General features: G+C 34.2%; 1 protein-coding gene across 7 annotated transcripts in view; it reads right to left on the bottom strand.

Annotated features, from left to right (window-relative positions):
• Nucleotides 1-1,152: 1,152 nt before the first annotated feature.
• PPP1R12A (protein phosphatase 1 regulatory subunit 12A) overlaps nt 1,153-22,855 on the bottom strand; it is a 148,278-nt gene continuing 126,575 nt past the window's right edge. For 6 of the 7 annotated variants that reach the window (XM_032346911.1, XM_032346916.1, XM_032346915.1 and 3 more), the window contains 7 exons: nt 22,123-22,188; nt 16,550-16,566; nt 15,354-15,489; nt 13,380-13,484; nt 8,599-8,646; nt 5,856-5,906; nt 1,153-3,353 (listed from right to left, as the gene is read on the bottom strand). In XM_032346911.1, coding sequence (XP_032202802.1) covers nt 3,267-3,353; nt 5,856-5,906; nt 8,599-8,646; nt 13,380-13,484; nt 15,354-15,489; nt 16,550-16,566; nt 22,123-22,188 — 510 coding nt within the window. In that variant the 3' untranslated portion in view covers nt 1,153-3,266. Of the gene's footprint in view, nt 3,354-5,855; nt 5,907-6,657; nt 6,689-8,598; nt 8,647-13,379; nt 13,485-15,353; nt 15,490-16,549; nt 16,567-22,122; nt 22,189-22,855 lie in introns of all 7 variants that reach the window. The other variant, XM_032346913.1, reaches the window with a different exon arrangement.

The following is a 22,855-nucleotide window of genomic DNA, read 5'->3' as shown; positions in this document are numbered from 1 at the left end:
TGCACATTACACCCGTCGTACATGCATACTCACAGAGCCCACATACCGTGTACAACGTGGACACCAGTGAAGATTGCTTATTAGTCAGCCTTCATCTTCACAGCCAAAGGTTTTCACTAATGGATAGTTAATAATTGTTAATAGGGTCTGCTCTGTATTCTGCTTAGCATGAAGCAGAGTGAAGGACAAACCACAGGGCTATTATGTCCTGTGGGAAATACATGGTCCTAGGCTAGAGAGAATTTGGCCTTCTGGATTATTTGCTTCTTACGACAGCAGACTCAGTGAGTGTGGACACTGAGTGTCGTGACTGTTTCAGATTAGCCAGGAAAGACTAGGTGATAATAAACCTTTAAGCGAAAGAATAAAGTAGCCTAATGGATTGGTGAGTATCTACTTTTTATATGAATGCTCTCCAACACAGTTCGATAGCTGCTTTTCATTTGGCTTTGAATTACTGGCATGTGAAATTCTTTTATGGAGGACAAATAGCAGCAGTATCTTTCATCTGTGAACACTCGTACGGTAAAGTACTGGAAACAGAAAGAACAGAATTCAGTTCTTGTTGAATTTAGTTAAACATAGGCTTACTACACATCCTCTACCAAAGTTCCCAAACTGAAAGTGCCGCCTATGATAGTTACATAGTTATGGATGTGTCAGTAGATGGGGGATTGAACTTTGGACAAACCTAGGCTGAAGAACGAACTAATAGTTTACATCTCAATGGAATATTATCTTTATATGTATTCCCAAGCCCATGTATACAGCTAAGAAAAAAAGCACATGTTTAATTTAGAAACCACAAAATGTTTATGTAAATGAAATCTTGCGCTACAAATCTACTATCTTCAGACTTACTGTTATTATTTTTTACCCACTTATTATAAAAAAACTAGTTCTCAGATTCTGCATACAGACAGCTTTATGTAAAATATATAAACATTTGTCCAAATTGGTACACAGATTGCATAAATATGGCAATTAAGACTGCATTTACAGATGTGCATGTACAATGCTGTGCAAATTATCACAAAATTACAATTTCAGAAATTATCCAAACTGGAATCCAAGTAAAGCAATTAGTGAAAAAATACCCATGCAGAATTTAAATATCTCAGAACAAATTTAAATGTCTTCAGTAAAAGGTCACACATTTAAAATAGTTTTATTCATTTTATTTGTATATGTCAAAATACATTTTTATTTCCAAAATAGTGGGTTTTGCAACTAGTTTCATGCAGAAACAAGGTCTGCTCAATACTACCAATAAAATCAATATAGCACAGTAGCTGTTCAGTTTTAGATACAAAGAATAAATAACCTAAATACAAAACACTAAAATATTAGAAACATGTATTTAATCATTCTTCACAGGCATCCAAACTTCACAAATATAATCCTTAGCATGCCTAACTGTTGTGCAACCAGAACATGTTGCAGTCACTCAAACTGATCAATTATCTGTATATTTTATGTCCACATAAGACCATGGAAATTCTCTATATTCAGACCCACCATTCATACAGTTCAAATATAACCAAAAATAAAATTCCCATAACTATCCTTGTACCTTTAAAAATCAAGAATCCTGAGCTTGGTAGTAAGAGCATAACCTTATATCTTCATAAAACCAATCAAGAGAAAGAGGACTTAAAATCCTGCTTACCAAAACACCCTATCCCAGCCCCAAAGTAATCTAAAATAGGCAGTAGAACACAATGACCTTTTAAAATGAAGGGGTACAAATTCACATTTAATATAGTATACAATACAATCCATAATACAATTAGCTACTATAAGCTTTATGATGTACAATTTATTCAAATGGCTGAACTGTTCAGTGGTTAAGGAGACAGTTATGTGCCAGAAAGATGTAATAGTTTTTTGCATGGTTTGATGAAAATATAAAAGCTATTTGTCCAAATAAAAGCCATCTTCACTATGTACTTTGTTCTGTTTTTTTTTTTCTTCTTTTTCTTTCTTTCTTTTTTTTTTTTAAAAAGGCCACTGAAATGTATAAAATGGTCTGAACATGATGGTGGTATCAAAGTCAATGCCTCTTCACATGGCAAAAACAGTGCATTTAACATTAACTCATGGGTTAAGTCTGCAAATGATTTCATAGCATTACTTTGGCTAGCACAACAGTTTTAGACAGCACTCAGATAAATATAGGTATGTGAAATGTGAAGCAATTATCTTATGCAACTTGAATTGTGGTTGAATACTATCAAATGAAAACTGGAAATAAAAGTAAAAGCACTTTACAGTAGAAAACTTTTGTAAAGATAGGGCTCCATATAATGTGCTACTTTTAAAAGTCTTTATATCACATTGTTAGCAAATTTTGTTTTAACACTATTATGGAGTAGCCTACTTTGCATTAACAGACATTTGAAATAAGGAAATTCTCAAGCATGCCATGTGGTGGTCTAAAAATCAAAACAATACACTTATTTATATATACAGCATTACTCAGTACCTGCTAAAATGAATGTGAAGATTACAGAATCTAACATCTTATACTACAATAATAAAAAACAGAAACAAAGAAGTGACCAATGAAGGCAGAAAACAGGACTTAAAAGAATCTAATCTCAATTGACTTTAAAGCATTCATATAAGAAATAAATGCATATTGCACAAACAGTGAAAGCCAATGTTCCACCAAGCAGTTCAGTTTCAGGTGGAAGACAAAACAGCATGATCCTAATACATAACAATGGTATCTGAAGAATGAGTGTTCTTTTCTGTAAATAAGAAAGCTGTGAAAACATAGAAGAGTCTGCCACATGAAGAGTTAGAAGGAAAAAAATACAAACCCAAACTTAGATGTAAAGCAAAAAATTAAATATCGAAAAACTGGAAACTGTGGCACATCAAAAAATGTTGAATAACTGTCTTCTGTGAGAGCTGAAAGTTTTTGTTGACACAAAAGTATTTATGTACAACTAAGGCTTACTGGTTAAATATCTGAGGCATATCTGGCCTTGAACACTTTCCTTATATGCTGGAGCTGTAAACAAGTTTTCTCAGTCATTAAAAAAAAAATCTTCTCAGCAGCTGCATTAACATGAAACAATGGTCTTGACACAAGAAAAAAAAAAAACAAAACAGAAAATTAAACAAAATTCCTAGATAAGAGGGCATTTGGCAGGATATCCAAAAATGACAGTCTCCAAGGATTCTTCCCAGGCTTCCAGTGACTGTCAGTTATGGTCCACTGGGTTGCTAATATGTGCAATTCCATTATTTGCTGCTTTTTATTTGGAAAGTTTGCTTATAACTCTAATCAAGGCCCCATTTTCATCCTTTAGCCTCTGGTTGTCTGCTTTTAGGTCTGGTAACATCTGTGAGAAGAAAAATAAAAGGAAAAGTTTTACTTCAATAAGAAGATACAATGTTATTCTTAATAAATTTTACGTTTTCACCACAAGACACATGAACAAGCTTTGTCAGTTATATAAATTTGTAGTGGCTAGAACATATATGAAAGAAAAAACTTGATTTGTGAAGCTAATTAGTTTAATAAATGATGGAATTAAAAGTTTATTCTCCCAAAGTTAACAACTGGAATGTACTAAATCACTTGCTATTATGACTCACAAGCACACCATATTAGAGCAGCCAAGAAAATGAAGCCTGTTTTTGTTAGGATGGGCTCTCAAAGGGAGTTCCTCTAAGACTTCCTGTCAGCACCTAAACCAAGGCCTTTTACTTTATTTACATCAGATCTCAATCCATAGTACTTACTACTATTCCACAAGGAAACCAGCCTATTTAGCAAAGTTCTGAGGAAGTTAGACTTGTTCTAAATTATTAAAATTCCTTAAAGGATTCACCTGTAATACCAAGTTTAAGCAGGTAGTACAATGTGTGATCCAAGACAGATGCTCATTAAATTATAATAATTATTACTATTATTAGGAGAGTATAAGCCAAAGTAGTCAGTCTGTATTTGTGAAAATATCTAAGCACTGAAAAAACCACCAGTATTTGGAACAAAAAAACACATTTCCACATCCTCAAATCTTCACATCATCTATTTTCTATTTTATAGTCAAACTGAAGGAGGGGGTAGAAATGTTACAAGTAAACTGGATTTTCCACTAAGAATGAATTAAATCATATGTGATCTGCCAGATTTGCTAGGAAGTGGAACAGCTTATATTTTGGGCATTAAAACACACTTTGCAAGGTATTTAAAATATCTTTCCAATATCTCTCCTCAGTTATCAAAATGTACTTGGTTGTAAAATTAGATAGAAGCATGTAACTTCTACTTGGCAAAATTACGTTAAGCAAAATCTTTATGAAGAGTTTAACTTTATGTGGAACCAATCAATTCTTGTGTTCACAATATATGGGTATAAAATACAGTAAGTTTATGTATTAGGATACCTCTGTAATAAAGAACTGAGTGAATATTAACTAAAGTGGTTCTCACTGAAAATGGTATTATTTTGAAAAATAGGTAAAGCATGCTTAATCTTCAGCTTCAATGTATTAATTATATGTCAAATGTTATACTGCTTATGTTCCATTTTCTTTCTAATAAAGAATTTTAAAATTATATTTAAAAATTTAATCCCTAAAATATCTGTAGAGCCAAAAAAGTGCACAAGCCTTGCAAAAGTGCAGACAAGTCTTTAAATCCCTAAATCATTTCCTAAATTTATTGTAGTTTATCAGTTGGAATATATCATTAGTGACACTTTCTAACATTCTGAGAAGCCATGCATAATTAACAGTTATATGATAAGCTTCAGACACAATGGCATTAATTTGTAAAAGTGAGCTTAAGACACGCTTACTAATACAAAAACACCTGCCTGGCTCTACCAAGAAGAAATGATGAAACTATAAATTATAGGTTCACAGACTGCAGATGCCTACAGAACCCTGAGCGCTTGGCTACCACTCTTGTCAAGGCCCTATTCTCAGTCAGCAGTCGCTCATTTAACTCTCTCAGAGTTTGAATTTGCTTTATTTGATGCAGGTTCTGCAGGAATTAGAACATAAGAAATAGAAAATAAAAAGATAAGAAAATGGAAAAACACAAAGAATCACAGATACTGAACATAAGAAGAAAAAAATTAAGAGTCTTGACTGTAAGGATATTCACTCCATGAGATTTGCAAAGGTAAATAGTAGTCCTAAAATTCCATAGCAAACAAAATACATAAAAATTTCCAAAAACTTTGTCTGCAAAACCATTCAATGATAATGTTTTAATAAGGAACCAAATTCAGTAATACAATAATTAAATATTTAAATTCTAATTCTATGGTCACATTTTCCTATGTATCAGTTTATTAATTCATAAAAGATATGTTATGCAAGATAATACAATAAAAGGCAATCAATTAACTATGTTATTTTTTCACCTGAAAAGAGGGTTCCTTCCAACATTCAAAACAAACAGCTACTTCCGCAGGTAATTCACAGTTCAATAAAACATAGCTCTGCTCATCCACTACTGTAACGTCCTTTATTTTCAAAGAAAAGTATTTTTGATTGATAACCCCTCCACTATTTGCTCTCCAAGAAACAGAGTATGTGAAATGTGAAGAATTAATAATAAATCCTGAATCTTATAGTCATTACTGTCTAACTTCTTCTGTACCTAAACATCAAAAGAGATTGCAAAATGATCTGAATTATAAATGTTCTCCTAGATCACCTAAAACCTGGATTTAGAAAGAAGAGAAGCACAAGATACCAATAATTCACAAATAACAGTTATCAGTACTGAGAACAATTAACGAAAACATAGTATCTATAAGCCTACTGTAACACCTGAGTTGATAAACAGCACTATCTCTTGTAAGTAGGGAGCACGGTTTACTTACTTTGAGCTCTTCTTCCATTTCAGATATTCTTCTTTCTAGAGCTCTTCGTTCCTAGATCAATTTAAGGTACCAATATTAATCATGTTAATTATTATATTCTTAATTTTCTTCTAAACTGTGAAAGAGTGGCACTGTATAGAGTCAAAAATCAAATCAGGAGCAGTGTGGAAAAAGATGTGATGCCAGTGATGTGTAAAGAGCTTTCCAAATTTTGAGAGAAGTAAATACGAAGATTATTATTTTTATTAACTTCTATAATCTCTTTCTTCAAGCTTTGACTTTCTAGTAAGATGCTACATAACATATTCAAAATATATATATTTTTTAGTTTACATTAAAACTTAGGAATAAACCAATATTCAAGAATATTGAATTCAATATTCAAGATCACATAGAACAGAAAAAAAACCACACATAGATGCAATTATTCTACAGTGACAGAAGCAGAAACGCAAGCAGCAAACATGCCTAAAATAAGTGTAGTTTAAAATTTCAAAAGAATCTAAGAGAAGGTTCAGCTCCTCCACCTACAATGTTTCCTAGCCATTATTTATCCAATTGACTTTATAGCTCTGTATCTGGGTCGATACTGTGTGAAGCATTAACGCAGTGAATCTGATGAAGAAGCACCTGCAGCACTTATTGTAAAGTACCTCCTTTCAAAGAGTGACAGGCAAAGGCAACATACATTACTGCAGTGTATGGTTTTACTCTCCCCTAAATAAAAAGCATTCTAGGGTGTTACGCAAAAAGCAAGCAGCGGTAATTAATGTGCTACAAAACTTTGGTTGTTAGGTCATACCGCCCAGAAGATACTGACTCTTGCCGGTCACCTTTCAGATACAAACCATTTAAATTTAGTTTAATCACTATGAATTTCCAAGACATTCTTTCCCAGATTAATAATTAATGTTGATATTTAGTAAAGCAGTACATTTACTGTAAATGTTAATGTTTTTAGATTACGTAATGTAAAAAGTAGATGGAATCCTACTCAAAGTCTTTTAAGTACATGTTATTCTAGTAATAGCTGGTTTAAACACTATTATATAGAGAAAAATGTTATCTTCTATGAAAAAAGAACTTTCTCCTAGTTAATAATACAGCCATGACTATTCATAAAAACCACTGCACTTCCCAAAACAGTAGGATATACACCATCATATTTGATCCTCATAACTTGGTGAAATCTTATAAATAGTGTATTTCCTTCTGTCTCATCATCCTCTATTGTATTAGGCACCTTCAAGATTTTAACTATTCTGGTAAAGCAAGACAGGAACACTATACCAAACTGTCTCGCTGCCAAATCGGCAGCTATAAAGTTGTAGGCAATTTCTTCTGTTTTGACAAACTTACTAACATAAAAAAATATGGTTAAGAGAAAATACAGGTGAAGTGCTTAGCCCGGTACTTGCCTGGAACATTAGGGTGCTGAATAAATGTGATTAGCAGTTATTATTAATACTATGATTACTAATGTCTGTTAAGTTGAAAGTAAACTAGCTACTTTGTAATTTATTTGCATTTGACAGGCAGACAAAGGTCAGGTGAGACCGTCGGAGTATCGTCGGAGTATCAACATGTATACCATGTGTGCACAAGCCTAGATAAAAAAGGACAGATAGGGGCGCCTGGGTGGCTCAGTGGGTTAAAGCCTCTGCCTTCAGCTCAGGTCATGATCTCAGGGTCCTGGGATCGAGCCCCGCATTGGGCTCCCAGCTCAGCAGGGAGCTTACTTGCTCCCTCTTTCTCTACCTGCCTTTCTGCCTACTTGTGATCTCTCTCAGTCAAATAAAAAAAAAAGGACAGACATAATTTCTCTCTTTATTTTTTTGCTCAGAAGGTAAATTGGCTATTTTTATAACAGAATGGAGGAAGATGTTTTATCAGCTGCTCCTGATTATTTATTCTTTGTCCTAGCTACCCAGGATGTACTTTCCTGTCCAGCTAAAACTCTGTAGGTCTAGCCCTAGTCACTTGGACTAACAGATACTCTTTTTCTTTAACTTTTTTTTTCCCCTTTAACTTTTGATCATTTATACATTATCAACTACTCAGACTAAACTGGTAGAGTTCTTCCTATGGCCACTGCCAGACCTCTGAGTAGTAACTATAATAAATTGAGAAATACAGGTAAATATATCATTGTCAAATAAAAAATTACAGAAAGACATAAAAAAGGGCAAAAGGCTTTTCTAGTAATTAATTTTTTGTTTAAAATATGCTATTTAAGTATTTAAATTCAAAATTAAGTAAAGTATCATTAACCTTAAAAGAAATTTGAGAATTTGATGTCCTTAGAATCTTTACAAACTTTAAGAATGGATTTAAATTTTCCAAAGAATTAAACTAAATGTATGCACGATCAAAATGTTTTAAGTATACCACCACAGAAAAACAAAGAGAGATAAATGGCGTTTCAAAAACATCAGATTCACTATCACAATGTCTACACTTTCAGAATCAAGGCAAAGATCATTTTTTTAATCTGTTAAAAGAATAACATGGTAAATTAAGTCTTAATACTTAGAGAGGTAAGGTAATTTCACACCTAGAGAGATCTCACAGAACTGTATAAAGAAGATAAACCAGAAAACATTCCCAATTAAATTAGTATTAATCTATACTAACAAAAACTACCATTCACAAAAATAAAACTAAAAGAAAACAAAAAGCCCTACTATTGCTTATGTAAAACAATAAAGGGGTAAAATGACTATTCAATAAAATGGATACTTACCCTTTTTTCCATTTCTAATAGTGACCTATCAGCAAACCTTTCTTGTCTCTGTAATAAAGTAAGAAATAGAAAAGGGATTAAGTGCAATAAAGGAAGGGTGGGTGAAGCTGAAGGAGGCCCACAGTGTCTCCTCTAGTGGTTTTCAAATACATCACAACATTCAGGTAAAGAAAAGAGAAAATAATTTTGTGTTGAAACAAGAAAGAGTTAAAGGAATGCTTAGAAATAGAATGGTCTCCACAGCTCTCATGGTCTACCCATGACTTTTCCTCAGGTCTGTGCATAGTATAGTAGGGGCTAAGGATGGATAAGTACCGTGGACCAAAATAAAAAACATCCTAGAGTTTCCTCTCCGATGCTCAAGGTCTCTCTTGCACATCACTAGGAGGAGTAGCTAATCTGAATGGTCAGATTCTAGGACCTTGACTGAAAGGTACCTGGGACTGGGATAAGTGAGCATCCAAGGAGCCAAGCCAGTAAACTGGCCTAAATTCTGTTGTCTATCACAGCTTCATATTCCTCCCTCTCTATCTAGAGTTTTCTTTTCCAATCATCCATCCTCCAAAAAACTAAGAAAGTTTACACCCCCTGTCACTTATAAGAAATCCTAGCTATAAAGCTTTTCTTCTTCTGGTGAATTTAGGGCTCTCATTTTTCCTTTCCTGTACTATGCTATCAACTCAAAGTTGACAAAATCCTGAGATTTGGGAGATAGAAAAGGACTCTTGGAATTTTAAACCACATGTTAAAGCACTACCTGAAGGCTCTGCATGTGGATTCGGAGTGAAGGGCCGGTTAAAAAGAAGTGGTATCCTAGGGGTACCTGAGTGGCTCAGGTGGTTAAAATGCCTGACTTCGGCTCAGGTCATGATCTCAGGGTTCTGGGATCAAGCCCCATATTGGGCTCCTTGCTCAGCAGGGAGTCTGCTTTTCTCCCTGCTCGTCCTCCCACTTATACTCTCTCTCTTACTCTCTCTCAAATAAATAAATAAAATCTTAAAAACAAAAACAAAAACAAAAAACAAGTGGTATCCTAGTTCTTTTAGATTCTCTTTTTTTTAAGGTTTTATTTTATTTGACAGAGATCACAAGTAGGCAGAGAGGCAGGCGGAGAGAGAGGAAGGGAAGCAGGCTCCCTGCTGAGCAGAGAACCCAATTCGGGGCTCGATCTCAGGACCCCGGGATCATGACCTGAGCTGAAGGCAGAGGCTTTAACCCACTGAGCCACCCAGGCGCCCTGGTATCCTAGTTCTTACACCGACTTCTATCATATATCCCCCTCGGGATGCCTGGTCAGTTTCCTATAAAAACCATCAAACGACTCATTTCCCAAAAGTGAATTTGCTGAATTTTACCAATTGACAACTTTAACAAAATGCTTTTTTGTGACTATTAACCACAAAATCTACTTAAAAATATATTTATTTCATCATTAATTTAAATATATATTTTTTCTTTTTAAATTTTATTTTTAAGTAATCTCTACACCCAACCTGGGGCTCGAACCTACAACCCCAAGAACAACAGTTGTGCTCTACTGACTGAGCCAGTCAGCATCCTAAATGTTTATGTAATTTTCTATTCTGTCAACTATCTCAGCATTCATACTTTAGTCTGATCAAGGCCAATTACCAAGTTACTTTTTAATCTTTTCATAACTTCTTTTTTATGGTTATGATACATAAAATTTAAAGATCTAATCATGGCCAGGGGTCCTTCCTTTTCCCTGTTGTTTTAAATTGTTTTATGCTTTTGTGCTTATTCTTTCTGGAAAAATAAAAATCAATGTATTTTAATTACTTGTTAGAAATCAAATTCAGAATTTCAAGTATGATGAGACTTTTCAGCTAATTCTGATTTCTTTTTGATGTTTTCAAATCTGTATTTATATTTAACTGCCAAAAATATAAAACAAAGGCTAATATGCCCCTTGAGGTTCTGCAAATGAATCCTAAAAATGCTTTAAAGACTGAAAAATGCAGGGGTGTCTGGATAGCTCCATCACAACAGCATGGACCTCTTGATCTCAGGATTGTGAGTTTGAGCCCCATGCTAGGTGCAGAAATTACTTGGGGTAAAAAAAAAAAAGAGTGAATAATTTAAAAATGACATTCAAAAGCACCCAGAAGAATTCAAAAATAGCTCAAACACTGCCATTACATGTAAGTCAATAAAATTTTAGGTGGAAAATTAGCATTTTTTGAGGATTTTTTTCTTCATATAGGAACATTTTAGCTATTTTATGATTCACCTGATAATTTCTTAGGTTAAAAAAATCAACTTTAGTTAGTATTTCTGGTTAATAATTCTAGTTAAAGCTGTTAAAATAATAATTAGTGAATCTAGTGAACTGACATTTGACAAAGTATTATTCATCAAACTGGATCCTGGTAAACAGTCTACTTCCCTCCGCTGGAGACTACAGGAAGGAGGGTGGCTGGATGAAGGAGGATTCAAGGATTTTAGAGTCCCTTGGCCAAGTATTACCAAACACACTATGGATAAGATGATAATTCCCTTGGAAAAAACTCCATGCAACTGTCAAACTGCTACCATTATGTATAACCATGAACAGTTATGGAAGTAATGTCCCCCCAAAAATATAAAAATCAGGTGGCATGGGACGCCTGGGTGGCTTAGAGGGTTAAGCCTCTGCCTTCGGCTCAGGTCATGATCTCAGGGTCCTGGGATCAAGTCCTGCATCGGGCTCTCTGCTTAGCGGGGAACCCGCTTCCCCCCCTCTCTCTCTGCCTGCCTCTCTGCTTGCTTGTGATCTCTGACAAATAAATAAATAAAATCTTAAAAAAAAAAAAAAAGTCAGGTGGCATGATTTATAGTAGACTTAGATGCTCAGGATAAATACTCGAAAACTGAACAAAAAGTTTAATGTTTATCAGTTTTGCTTTTACATGTACCCTTAAATTTTAAAAACACAGTTTTAAAATTTTACATAGTTTTTCCAACTAAGATATTAACTCTGAATATTTTATACTCTGAATTACCCCTTCCATCATTCATTCAGTATACTGGGTACGGTACTCAGAATGCTTGCTAAGCCCATTAATAGTAATTTGTTTTCCTGGCCATAATCCATAGGATCAGAAATTGGTACATGACCCAAAGGCAACTTGCTCTAGGTTGTCCAGTGTCCTATTAAATGGTCACTAACAGGACTGCTCCACGCTGATAATAACTGGCTAATTCTTTCAGATCCCCTCAGCTGTAGACTTTGAGAGAGACATCTAGGAAGAATTAAATGACAGCAGGGTAGGGAGAAGAGCAGAGAAATGGAGAAGGTAGTAAGCAGTAAAAGCACAGATTAGCTGACTCACCATATTGACAGGACACAGCAGTATGAAGCAGTGGACATTTTTTTTTTTTTTTAAAAGCAGTGGACATTTTTATTTAGAAAACATTATGATCAGATCTCTGGAGCTAGAACTATTTTCAGAAAACTTGTTATTGTATTTTTGTGTGAGGAGGCTCACGAAGCTACTAATGCAACCCAAAGAATGATGATTTTCCAGTTTACCAGGAAGTCTAAGTTACCCCAGCAAGTTGTAACTTGAATGACATTCCAAGTTTTTATGACACCTCACCATGAAACATGTTCTCGTTCTGACTTAATTCTCTGTGTATCTTTATAGTAAACTTGCATCAACTGATGGAATCTGTAGAGCCTTCTTAACTTCTTAAGGTTAGCTTAATGCCTGGAATTTCAGCAAAGGCTCCATTGTGCATAAACAACTGCTTTACAATGCAATAGCTGTTAACAACAATAAAAAGGGGACCTGGTAACCAGTGTAAGTTCAACATAGAGAGTTAACTTAAAAAATTATAAAAAAGATGAATGTAAAAGAATGCCCGAAGACTGTATACAGTCTCATTTATAGAACCAAAGATGTCATTTCTAGATGAGTGATTTAAAACTGGATTCCAAAAGCTGAACTGCAGAAATATGTTTATACTACAAAGTCTTATGTTAAAATTAAACAAGTTTGTTTTCTTAAAAATTACAGGACTGTTTCGTGCCTTTTAACTCATGAATAGTAACCTCTAAAATCTCTAAGATGTAGTATAGTATTTCCCATGAAATAGTTGGGTCACAAAACTACTTCTTTTAAGGGGGACGGGTGGAGAATGAGGAAGGAATGTGCCTACTACTATCTCCTACGATTATTATCTCCCACATTCCATGGAAAAAGCTTGGGAAAAAAATTCCTAGATCATACATAGCCTAGATCATATGTGTATGGTTGTGAATTTTGCTTGGCTATCTCAATTTTCTTGTCTAAAATGGTCTCCTGTAGGCTGCTGCAAAGAAGGTAAGTAAAAAGAATTAATGACAAACTATTTTCTTCCAGCATTAGTATATCAAATTAATTTGGGGAACAAACAGGAAATATTTATAATGAATAAAAATGATTATAAAATTTTTTAATGGCTTTAAGAAGATTCTGCATAGATACTTTTAATACCTTGCTGCATTTGGTATGCTAGAAATAAGCATTTAAGCCCTTTATGTATCACAACATAGGTATTTTTGGCTTAAAAATATTTTAACTTTCCGTTACAAGGTTTTATTTCTGTATTTTTAATTTATTGTAGAAAGAAGTGAAGTTATCAGTAATCTGTATTATTTTGATTCCTTATTAATAAGGTATTATCAGTAACCAAACTCATGTTTTGAAGAAACACCTGAGAATATTTCAATCTAATTTTTTAGACAGAATAAATCAAAACCATTTTTTTTTAGGGTAACATAGAGAAAAAGTACAAACCTGGGTAGCCTTTTCCAATTGTAATTTAAGATCGGTCAGTTCCATATTTGTATCATGTAGCTGTGCTTTCAGCTTTTCATTTTCAGCTAGAATTTGTTCATAAAGCTACAAAAATTAGGGCAGAACAACAAATTATTTTTCTGTTCTCTTAATATTTTAAGATTTTCCACTGATTACTTTGCAGTATTAAAACAAAGAATGTAACACATGAGCCATTAAAGGATACATTCAAAATATTTTAATGTTTTATGGTTGCAAGGCAAAAAATTTTGGTTATGTATGTATCTGCCTCATGCACACTCATTAACATACTAGTTCCAGTATTTAAGACTTCACTGACAAATCTAACTTTTCTCTTTCCATTAAACAAAATTCAGTTATATGATAAAGAGGAATCACATACTGCAGAGCAACTTTAGCTAGAGCTGAGGAGACACTGTGATCTTTATCTGGGGTCCATAAGCTTTTCTGCCTATCATTCTCTCTTGAATTCCTGACCCTGACATGGAACAGCAGTTGTATTGATCATTGTAACTGTACTGTTTTTACTAATATTTGAAGGAAAGTGAAATACTTCTTGAATACTTTCTTAACATTTGACTCTACTACTTCTTTTGCCCCCATCTCTACTTACTACGAGTATAGATGGTTAAAATCATCTCTTAATACTAGAATTATTTTTCTGACCTCCCTCTAATTTGTCCTATATGTAGCAAGTTAAGAGTTAACTTTTTAAAATAATCTCAACTTCATATGCCAACCATTCCATTAACCCTGACGTTAGAAACCCCTGAATAGCTTCCCAGTGTTCTCAGTATAAAGATACCCTTAAAATAGCCTGAAGCACTGTACGGTTTGGTCCTGGGCTTTAGAGCTGAGTGCATCCTCACACTACCATCCCTTCTGCTCTACTGGCACACTGAAAATTTAATTACTTCAATGCATCTTGTGCCTTTCCACCAGGTCTATGTCTTCCTATTTCACTCCATCTAGAATAGGTTTTCTTCCATTTTGCTAGTTAACTAATTGTCCTTCTATGATTCGCTTCTGAAGCTTCACTTCTTTAGGAATTCTATCTTTAGGCCCTGCCACTTTCCTTTGTTATAAACTCTTATGAAATAGATTCTTTACTTCAGGTAATTCTTTCAATTTCTAAGTTATATATTTGTTAATATGGCTGTATGATCATGTTGGTCTCTCCCATTACATGGAAAATGTCCGTAAGAGCAGGACAGTATCTCCAACTCTACTACTCACGAGTAGAAGCTCACTACTTAGGACAATTCAGTGTTTAGTTCTTTACTGAATAAATGACAACCTTATACATAATGTAAACTGACCCCCTACTTTCCTTTTTTTGCTGACTTAGCTTATAAGACACCCATTCAAATAGTTGCCAACTACTTGGGGGAACATGTACACATATCACAAGCCTTCTTTTCCCCCCAACAAACTTCATCAGGTTTATTCTAAGCTCATAATATTAGGAATTATGAGAGTAAGAATACTAGACTGTTGAATTTCCAGGACTTCTTTCATTGTTATTTTCATCGTTAAGATGTAATAGTACTTACAGTACCACAAGTTTTTTAGTTATCTAGGAAAAACTGTATGATCCTAGGAAAAGCTTTGTTCTTTGTTTGGCTGCCTTTTATTGACAAATAGGTAAAAAAAAAGTGGGTGTGCATGCTTGTGTGAGTGTACATGCACACACAACCCTCCTGCCCACCCTGTGCCCATGCCTCTTTTCAGCTCAGTCACAGCATCACAGTACTGGCCTGAGACACTTAAGTGTGATATAAAGTCTCTTCCTTTTAAAAAAAACGAACAGCTACCATTTAGTGTTCCAAACTGAAAATTAAAGTAAAACACTGATTTCATTATGAGTTTCCAGGAATAATATCCAAACATAAATATACTAACACAAAAGATTATTTTTAATTACACAGTTAAATAATTAAGTAATCCAAGTACCTTTTTAAAGTCAGTGGAGTCATCCTTTTCTAGCCTGCTACTATAAGGTTTTCTTTCTTCTAAGTAACTGTATGATCCACAGCGACCCAGCAAGGAATCATACCGATCACCAGCTGATGTGGAACTGCTTTCATATCTTTAAAAGATGAGTTAAAGTCAAAATCTTTATTATAGGCTTTTATTAACATGCAACTTAGTATATTTTAACTTGATATTCCAAAATAGTAGATAACATTCTCTTTCATCTATTATCATCTGTATCTGTGGTAATAAATGCAAAGTTATTTATAATACTATTAATTTCTATTATTTGAGGAAGAGAGTCAATACATCTATATGTAAAAAGTCAGAATTGGTTTCACACGATAAGTTATTTCAACAATTTTAAACTGCACACGTTTTCTACATTTTAAAATCTTTGAAATCAGAACATGGCTTATAAACCGATGGTGTATCATAGTTTAATTGGTAGCATTTTAAGTGGCATGTAATTGTTTAAAAATTAACAGCTCAGATTTGATAAACTCCTCTATCCAAACTGATAGATAGTAGGTCTGCCCTGAACAGAAAGAACATATCTCATTTGCACATGTGAATTTTCTTATTATCTTGTTATGAATTCAGGTTTCCTTTTCCTGATAAATGCTATCGCCTCTACATTTCAATAGAATCATTAATATATAAAAATCTGTTTTTGGTTTTACAAGGTTTTGGTTAAATATTATGAGCAAGAGAAATGGAATGGAGATTAGACTTAAGGACACTATGGAGGTTCTCTAAAAGGTGAATAATTTTGAGCTAGATGACAGTTTTTAGTGTCTTCTTTGTTCTTCTTTTATCTAAAGCAGGGATCAGAGAGAAGATGCAGAATACTCAATCAAATAAATTTCTGGTGAGTTTCATCAGCCTCTGCTGTTAATAATGACATAGTTAATATTAACATAATTTAGGAAGCTTAAAACTTAAAAAGTTATCACTGTTTTAAGGATTTAAGAAAAAAAAATTTTTTTTAGTGACTTACTATGACTACTGAACTAGAAGTAAAGGCTTTGACAAAGAAAGCTGGTAACAGTTATTAGGTCATCTAAACATCTATAGATTTTTATTATTTAAGTAATTCTAACTCACAAAATCTGTAAATACTAAGCAACACAGAATAAAAATAAGAAAAAAGTCAGTAAAAATGTAAAACATACCTAGAAATGGAATCCGTCTAGAAAAGAAAAAGACAGAGGTATATTAAATTTTTATACTCTTATTAAAGTAACTTGACCGATGAAGTAAATTTAACATTTATACTATTTTCACACTTTTAAACTAACTTATCTATTCATTACATATGTTTTAACTTTAATGTGATGGTTCAGAAGTTCTAGAACAGTCACTATATATTTTTCATGCACAATAACCATATAAATACACTTCACTATTTATGATCATTGTTTACAAATTCCTATAAATGCCACCATACAATATTTTAATGGGAAGGGAAAAAGAAAGGCTAAGACATATATCTCCTACTTCTACCTATCCAGGAGAAAGTAATATGTTTATTTATATTAAGAAATGTCGGGACGCCTGGGTGGCTCAGTTGGTTGGGCAGCTGCCTTCGGCTCAGGTCATGATCCCAGCATCCTGGGATCGAGTCCCACATCGGGCTCCTTGCTCCGCAGGGAGCCTGCTTCTCCCTCTGACTCTGCCTTCCACTCTGTCTGCCTGTGCTCGCTCTCACTCTCTCTCTCTCTTACAAATAAATAAATAAAATCTTTAAAAAAAAAAAAAAAAAAAAAGAAATGTTAAGTTTACTATGTGTTATCACAAAGCAACTATTTTTCTGTTTTTAAGGCAGTAACATGAGAGGCAAACAACTGAATACCTTAGGTATTTTATGTACAATACTATACACATAATTACATTTAAAATCCAGCTATAAGTCTATAAATTCCATCAAAGTTTAGCAATTGGAGACAGGAAATTAGGACTTAATTTTCTCAAGCAAATGGTATACTTTAACACTGTTTCATAACTCTGCTCATCCAAATGGTGAAATTATTAGAGTAAAAGAATCTTAGTTCAGGACAAAGCAGGTGTGTTTTTTGGGTGGGGGGTGGTCATGTTGAGCTCTTTCCCTTTCTATTAAAGCTCTTGCTTGGGGCACCTAGGTGGCTCAGTGAGTTAAGCCTCTGCTTTCAGCTCAGGTCATGATCCCAGGGTCCTGGAGGGGGTCTGCTTCCCCCTCCCCCTCTGCCTGCTTCTCTGCCTACTTGTGATCTCTTTCTGTCAAATAAATAAGATCTTAAAAAAAAAAAAGCTCTTGCTCAAACTATACTTTTCTATAAGGCAACTATCCAAAAATGGTTCGTTAAATTTCTGAATTAGGTATTTGTATTTTTCCATTACATTTATCTTTGAATGCACTGTAAAATTATTGGGTTCCTTTGGGATTGTTAAAAATCTCATTTGGACTAAAAATGCCTTAGTCTATTTAGTCTACTTAAATTTCCTTTGCAAAACCAATTTTAATTTTGTACTTGCTTCCTAGTTTTTGATGTAATAATGCTTTATTTCATTGATTTGTTCATTAATTTTATGACAATAACAATTTTGAGTTAAATTTCAGCTTTCAAGAGATTCAATTCAAATACTGCTAAGCGAATAGACTTCGAAAGTTCTTATCACGGGGGAAAAATGTAACTATGTGTGGGAATGGATATTAACTAGGCTTACTGTGGTGATCATTTTCCAATATATACAAATAATGAATCACTACGTTGAACACCTAAAACTAATACAATATTGTATGTCAATTATATCTCAATTAAAAAAAAACCCAGAGCCAAAAAAACCAAGAGATATTACTCAAATTTAGAAAAATATCATGTATGAAGTAAAATGTGTAAATATCAAATGGAAACATCGCCATTCATCTCACAACTTGCACTCTGGTTCACTGATTTAAATTAAAAAACAAACAAACAAAACTCTAGGCAGTCACAGAAATCACTCAAATTCCATTTCTTTGTCTTTAAAAATTATGGTGCTATCATTGTTATTTGTTACATTTTTGAGACTGTAATAAAAACACATGACATAAAAGTTACCATCTAAACTACTTTGAGTACAGCTCAATAGCGTTAACATATTCACATTGTTGTGCAACACAGCTCTAGAATATTCTTATCTTGCAAAACAAACTTTATACACATTGAACAACTCCCCATATTCTTCTACCCTCACCCCTAGAAACAATTCTACTTTCTAAGAGTTTGACTAGATACCTCATATAAGTGGGATCATACATTATGTCTATTTCAGGACTAGCCTATTTCATTTAGCGTATGTCCTTATTTCATATAGCAATGTTCTTGCTCCCTGTATTTCAAAATTATTTTTTCAAAGTAAAAATATACTTAATTACAGAACCATAAGCTTATCTAAAAGTACCACAGCCTAAAAAGTTCCTCTATAACTCCCCTGGCCTCCAACCCTCTAGATAACTACTGTTACCTTTTTTTGTATTGATATCCATGTATGAATTTCTGATTTGTACTGTTAAACTAATTTCTGTAAAGGATGAATTTGTTACAGTTCCAAAACCTTATATAAAAATACTATTTCAATAGTGATCATACCAAATCTGAGCATTACTAGCCTTTGCCAATTTTACTTTTTTATATTAATTGTCATGTCTTCGGTTATTAGTAAAATTAAATGCATTTTCAAGCTTATTGGCCACTTGTATTTCTTCTTTTGTAAAATTTTAAGTTTCATGTATTCTGTCTCTCTTTTCCTAGAGTTTTTTCATAATATAAATACTAAACTTTAAAGTATGATAGATGCCAAGATTATTCACTTTTAACTGAGCAAATGTGTCTCACTTTAAGAAAGGTATCATTTCTGTCGTATTCTAGTTTTATATGTTTAAATAATTAAATCTGTTACTCTTTTTTCTTGCCTTGGTGTCATACTTAAATCCCTTTTTTTTGTTTTAAAGATTTTATTTATTTATTTGACAGACAGAGATCACAAGTAGGCAGAGAGGCAGGCAGAGAGAGAGGGGGAAGCAGGCTCCCTGCTGAGCAGAGAGCCCCATACAGGGCTCTATCCCAGGACATTGAGATCATGACCTGAGCAGATGGCAGAGGCTTAACCCACTGCACCACCCAGGCACCCCTTAAATTCTTGATTACTAATATCCTTTGCATGATTAAAGTTTTATTATACAATAACTTAATGAAAGCAAATCACAATAGCCAAAGCAACAGAAGTCCTATTTTTAGAAAGAATGTTGTAACACATGATTCTAATAATATATAATTCTAATAACAACAAATGTTATGATAAAATCATGCAATTTTCTGTGATAAAGTTTAATCTTAATTTCTTTTAATTTATATTCTGAAGGTAGACAGCTTGAGTTTCACATGCAATTCTGAATTTGGAGGAACTTTTTGAAATTTACTATTTGCTTACCTTTGAAGCAAAAAAGTACATGACCCAATGCCATTTTTTAATGTGGTTAACTTGGATTCTATAACCTGAATGGAAGTTCTATTATCAAACACACTTCTGAGGTGATGACATTATTTACTTCAGAAAATGCACAGAAGAATTTTGCTAATACTTTTACAAGGAAAAGCAGGGGCTGATGCTACAATTTTTTTTTTAGGATGTTATTTATTTATTTGATAAACAGAGACACAGAAAGGGAACACAAGCAGGCAGAGTAGGAGAGGGAGAAGTGGGCTTCCTGCTCAGCAGGGAGCCCAGTGTGGGGAGGCTGAATCCCAGGACCAGAAGGCAGATGCTTATCAACTGAGCCACCCAGGTGCCCCGCCCCCTCCTTTAAAGATTTTATTTATTTATTCATCAGAGAGAGAGAGGGTGAGTGAGCAGGCACACAAGCGGCGGGAGCAGAAGAGAGAGAGAGAAGCAGGCTCCTCAATGAGCAAGAAGCCTCGTGAGGGACTCGATCCCAGCACCCTGGGATCATGCTCTGAGCTGGAGACAGATGTTTAACTGACTGAGCCACCCAGGCATCCCCGATGCCACAAGCTTTTAAAAGAGAGTGGCATATCTAATGGCCAGAAGCACTTTTCTAGTTTACTGTAAAGACTCGTTAACTTCCATTCTTCCTTTTCCTCACAGTGTACCAGTCAACTGGTTTAAGTGAGATGGTATACAGCCCACGTTAGTAGTAAAATGGCTGCACTACCCTAGTGGTAGACTTTGCCTAGTCCAAGCCAATTATTATAAATCCCAGCCCGGTGAGGTATACCTGCTTGAGGATGAAGCTGACATAGAAGGTTGTGTAATACAACAGGAGCATAACAAATTCTTTGTCCAATTTGGTTTCAGTTGGGTTTTCTGTTACTTGTAACTGAATGCTAGCACAAAAACAAGAGCTAAATAACCCCTTATTTAAAATGAACAAACCTATTTAAAATGTTTGGAACTAAGAAAATGTTTCTCCCTACAAACAATTTTCTACTCAGTCTTAATGTATCTCATGTATAACTTTAACAGGGATATTTAAACACAAGAAGCAATATGCTTCAAAGTCACAACTCGAAGTCAGAAAACCTTTTCCCTTCTATCCCAGCCTGGTGGGATGTGAGGTCTGTGTGATATGGTTTACTAACCCATTCCCTCTTGTTTACCTAGTATTTTTCCCTTGAAAGATGGGAATTCACCACTGGGAAAGGAAGACAACGGTCAGGTTTACAGAATATAATAAACACAAGATACAGGGGAATTGGGGGATGCTAACAACTGAGAGGCAAAGGGTTTAAAGGTGATAAAACTTCACCCTGCAAATAATTTACCCTTGGAAGTAATTAATTCTTTATTATCTGTCTGGGTACCTATTTATAAAATAAAAGTACCTTTCAGGACCAAATACCAAACTTGGCCCTAAAAGTAACATCCACAGTCACATAGCACAAGTAACCAACTTCTGGTCACTTCATATTAATGTACATCCTTGCTGACTGAAAAGAATTTCAATACCTCTATTTAGGAACTCCAAGTAAAAAATAAAGATGATATGACAGAATGCTATTTCAGGTTAGATACTGCTAAGCTTAGAAGATTAGAACTAATTCATATTATATGGCTCTACCCTTATGTGAATAGAGGTCTTTAAAGCATGTCAGCTTTCTTCGCAGCCAAACAATAGGGAATAGAGGGGGAAAAACAGTGGGAAGAAACTTTCAGAATTTGCTAGTTATGTAACCCTTTAAGTCATTCAAACTTGCCTTAGTTTCTTCATCACTACTGAGGAGGAAAAAATGCCTTTTTGGAGAAGACTGTTGGTACAGTAAGTTCTGATAATATAAAAGTCCTTTAGAGCACTAAATTTCTAAACGAATGTCAAGAAAGTTAAAAAAGACCTACTTACTGTCTTCTCTAGAAGCTAACTTTGCCCTCCACTACTTCTCGATATCCCTTACTTTTTTTTTCTTTTCAACTTTGAAGATTAATTTATATATAATAAACTATTCACTTAGGGTATGCAGTTTGGTAAGTCTGACAGCTGTATATATCCAGAAAATCACCATTATAATCAAGATCCAGAATATTTCCATTGTTTCTAAAATATTCTTTGTGTCCCTTCCAGTCCATTTACCCCTGACCCCAGAGAAGCTCTAAGTCTATCCCCAGCATGCGGGAACAGTGTGCAGTAACTGTCTTGCATGAATAAATACAAACACAAGCAAATAGCAATCCTTAAAAAATACGAATACTTCTAAACACAAATGCTTTTTACCTGAGTTTCTTTCTTATTGGATCCTTCTTCTGTATCTGATTGTTGCTCTTGTTCATTTTCATCGCTCTAAAATACATTGTCAATTTATTTTAGAAAAGTAAAAATAAATATCAAACACTTGATACTTAAATTTTTTAAGGCTTTTCTAATTTTTAAAAAAAGATTTATTTGAGAGAGAGCATGCAAGTAAGAGGTGGGGGGTATGTGGTGGGGATGGGAGAGGCAGAGAGAAGCTCAAGCAGACTCCCTGCTGAGCTGGAAGCCTGATGTGGGGTTCAATCTCATGACCCTGAGATCAGGTCTCCGTGGAAATCAAGAGTCAGTTGCTTAACCAACTGAGCCACCCAGATGCCCCAGGGCTTTTCTAATTTGAAACAACCCTTGAGAAAAATCTACCAGGAAACAAATCAAAAGGAAAACTAATCTTTAAGTGGGAATTTTTCTATCCTGTTTTGAAGAAGCCTTATTTTGTCTGCATGACACAATCTAAGCAGGTTAACATGCATGGTGAAAAAAGATCATCTACCTAAAAACATGATTTAGGAAACACATTCACAGTGGGGGTGAGGAAACTGGAGGCTTAGCAGAAGGTATTACATTTTATACTGTAATGATACTGCATGTGCTTTAATAGTTAAAATGTACTATTTAGACACTCCACTATAATGGGGCAGCAAAAATAGGAAATTCATTATATTAAGTAAGAAAAGTTGGGATTCTATAAGCTTGTCAA

Source organism: Mustela erminea, chromosome 6 (genome assembly GCF_009829155.1).
Source record: "Mustela erminea isolate mMusErm1 chromosome 6, mMusErm1.Pri, whole genome shotgun sequence".
NCBI classification, from domain to species: Eukaryota; Metazoa; Chordata; class Mammalia; order Carnivora; family Mustelidae; genus Mustela; species Mustela erminea.
This window is presented reverse-complemented; position numbering and strand designations above follow the sequence as displayed.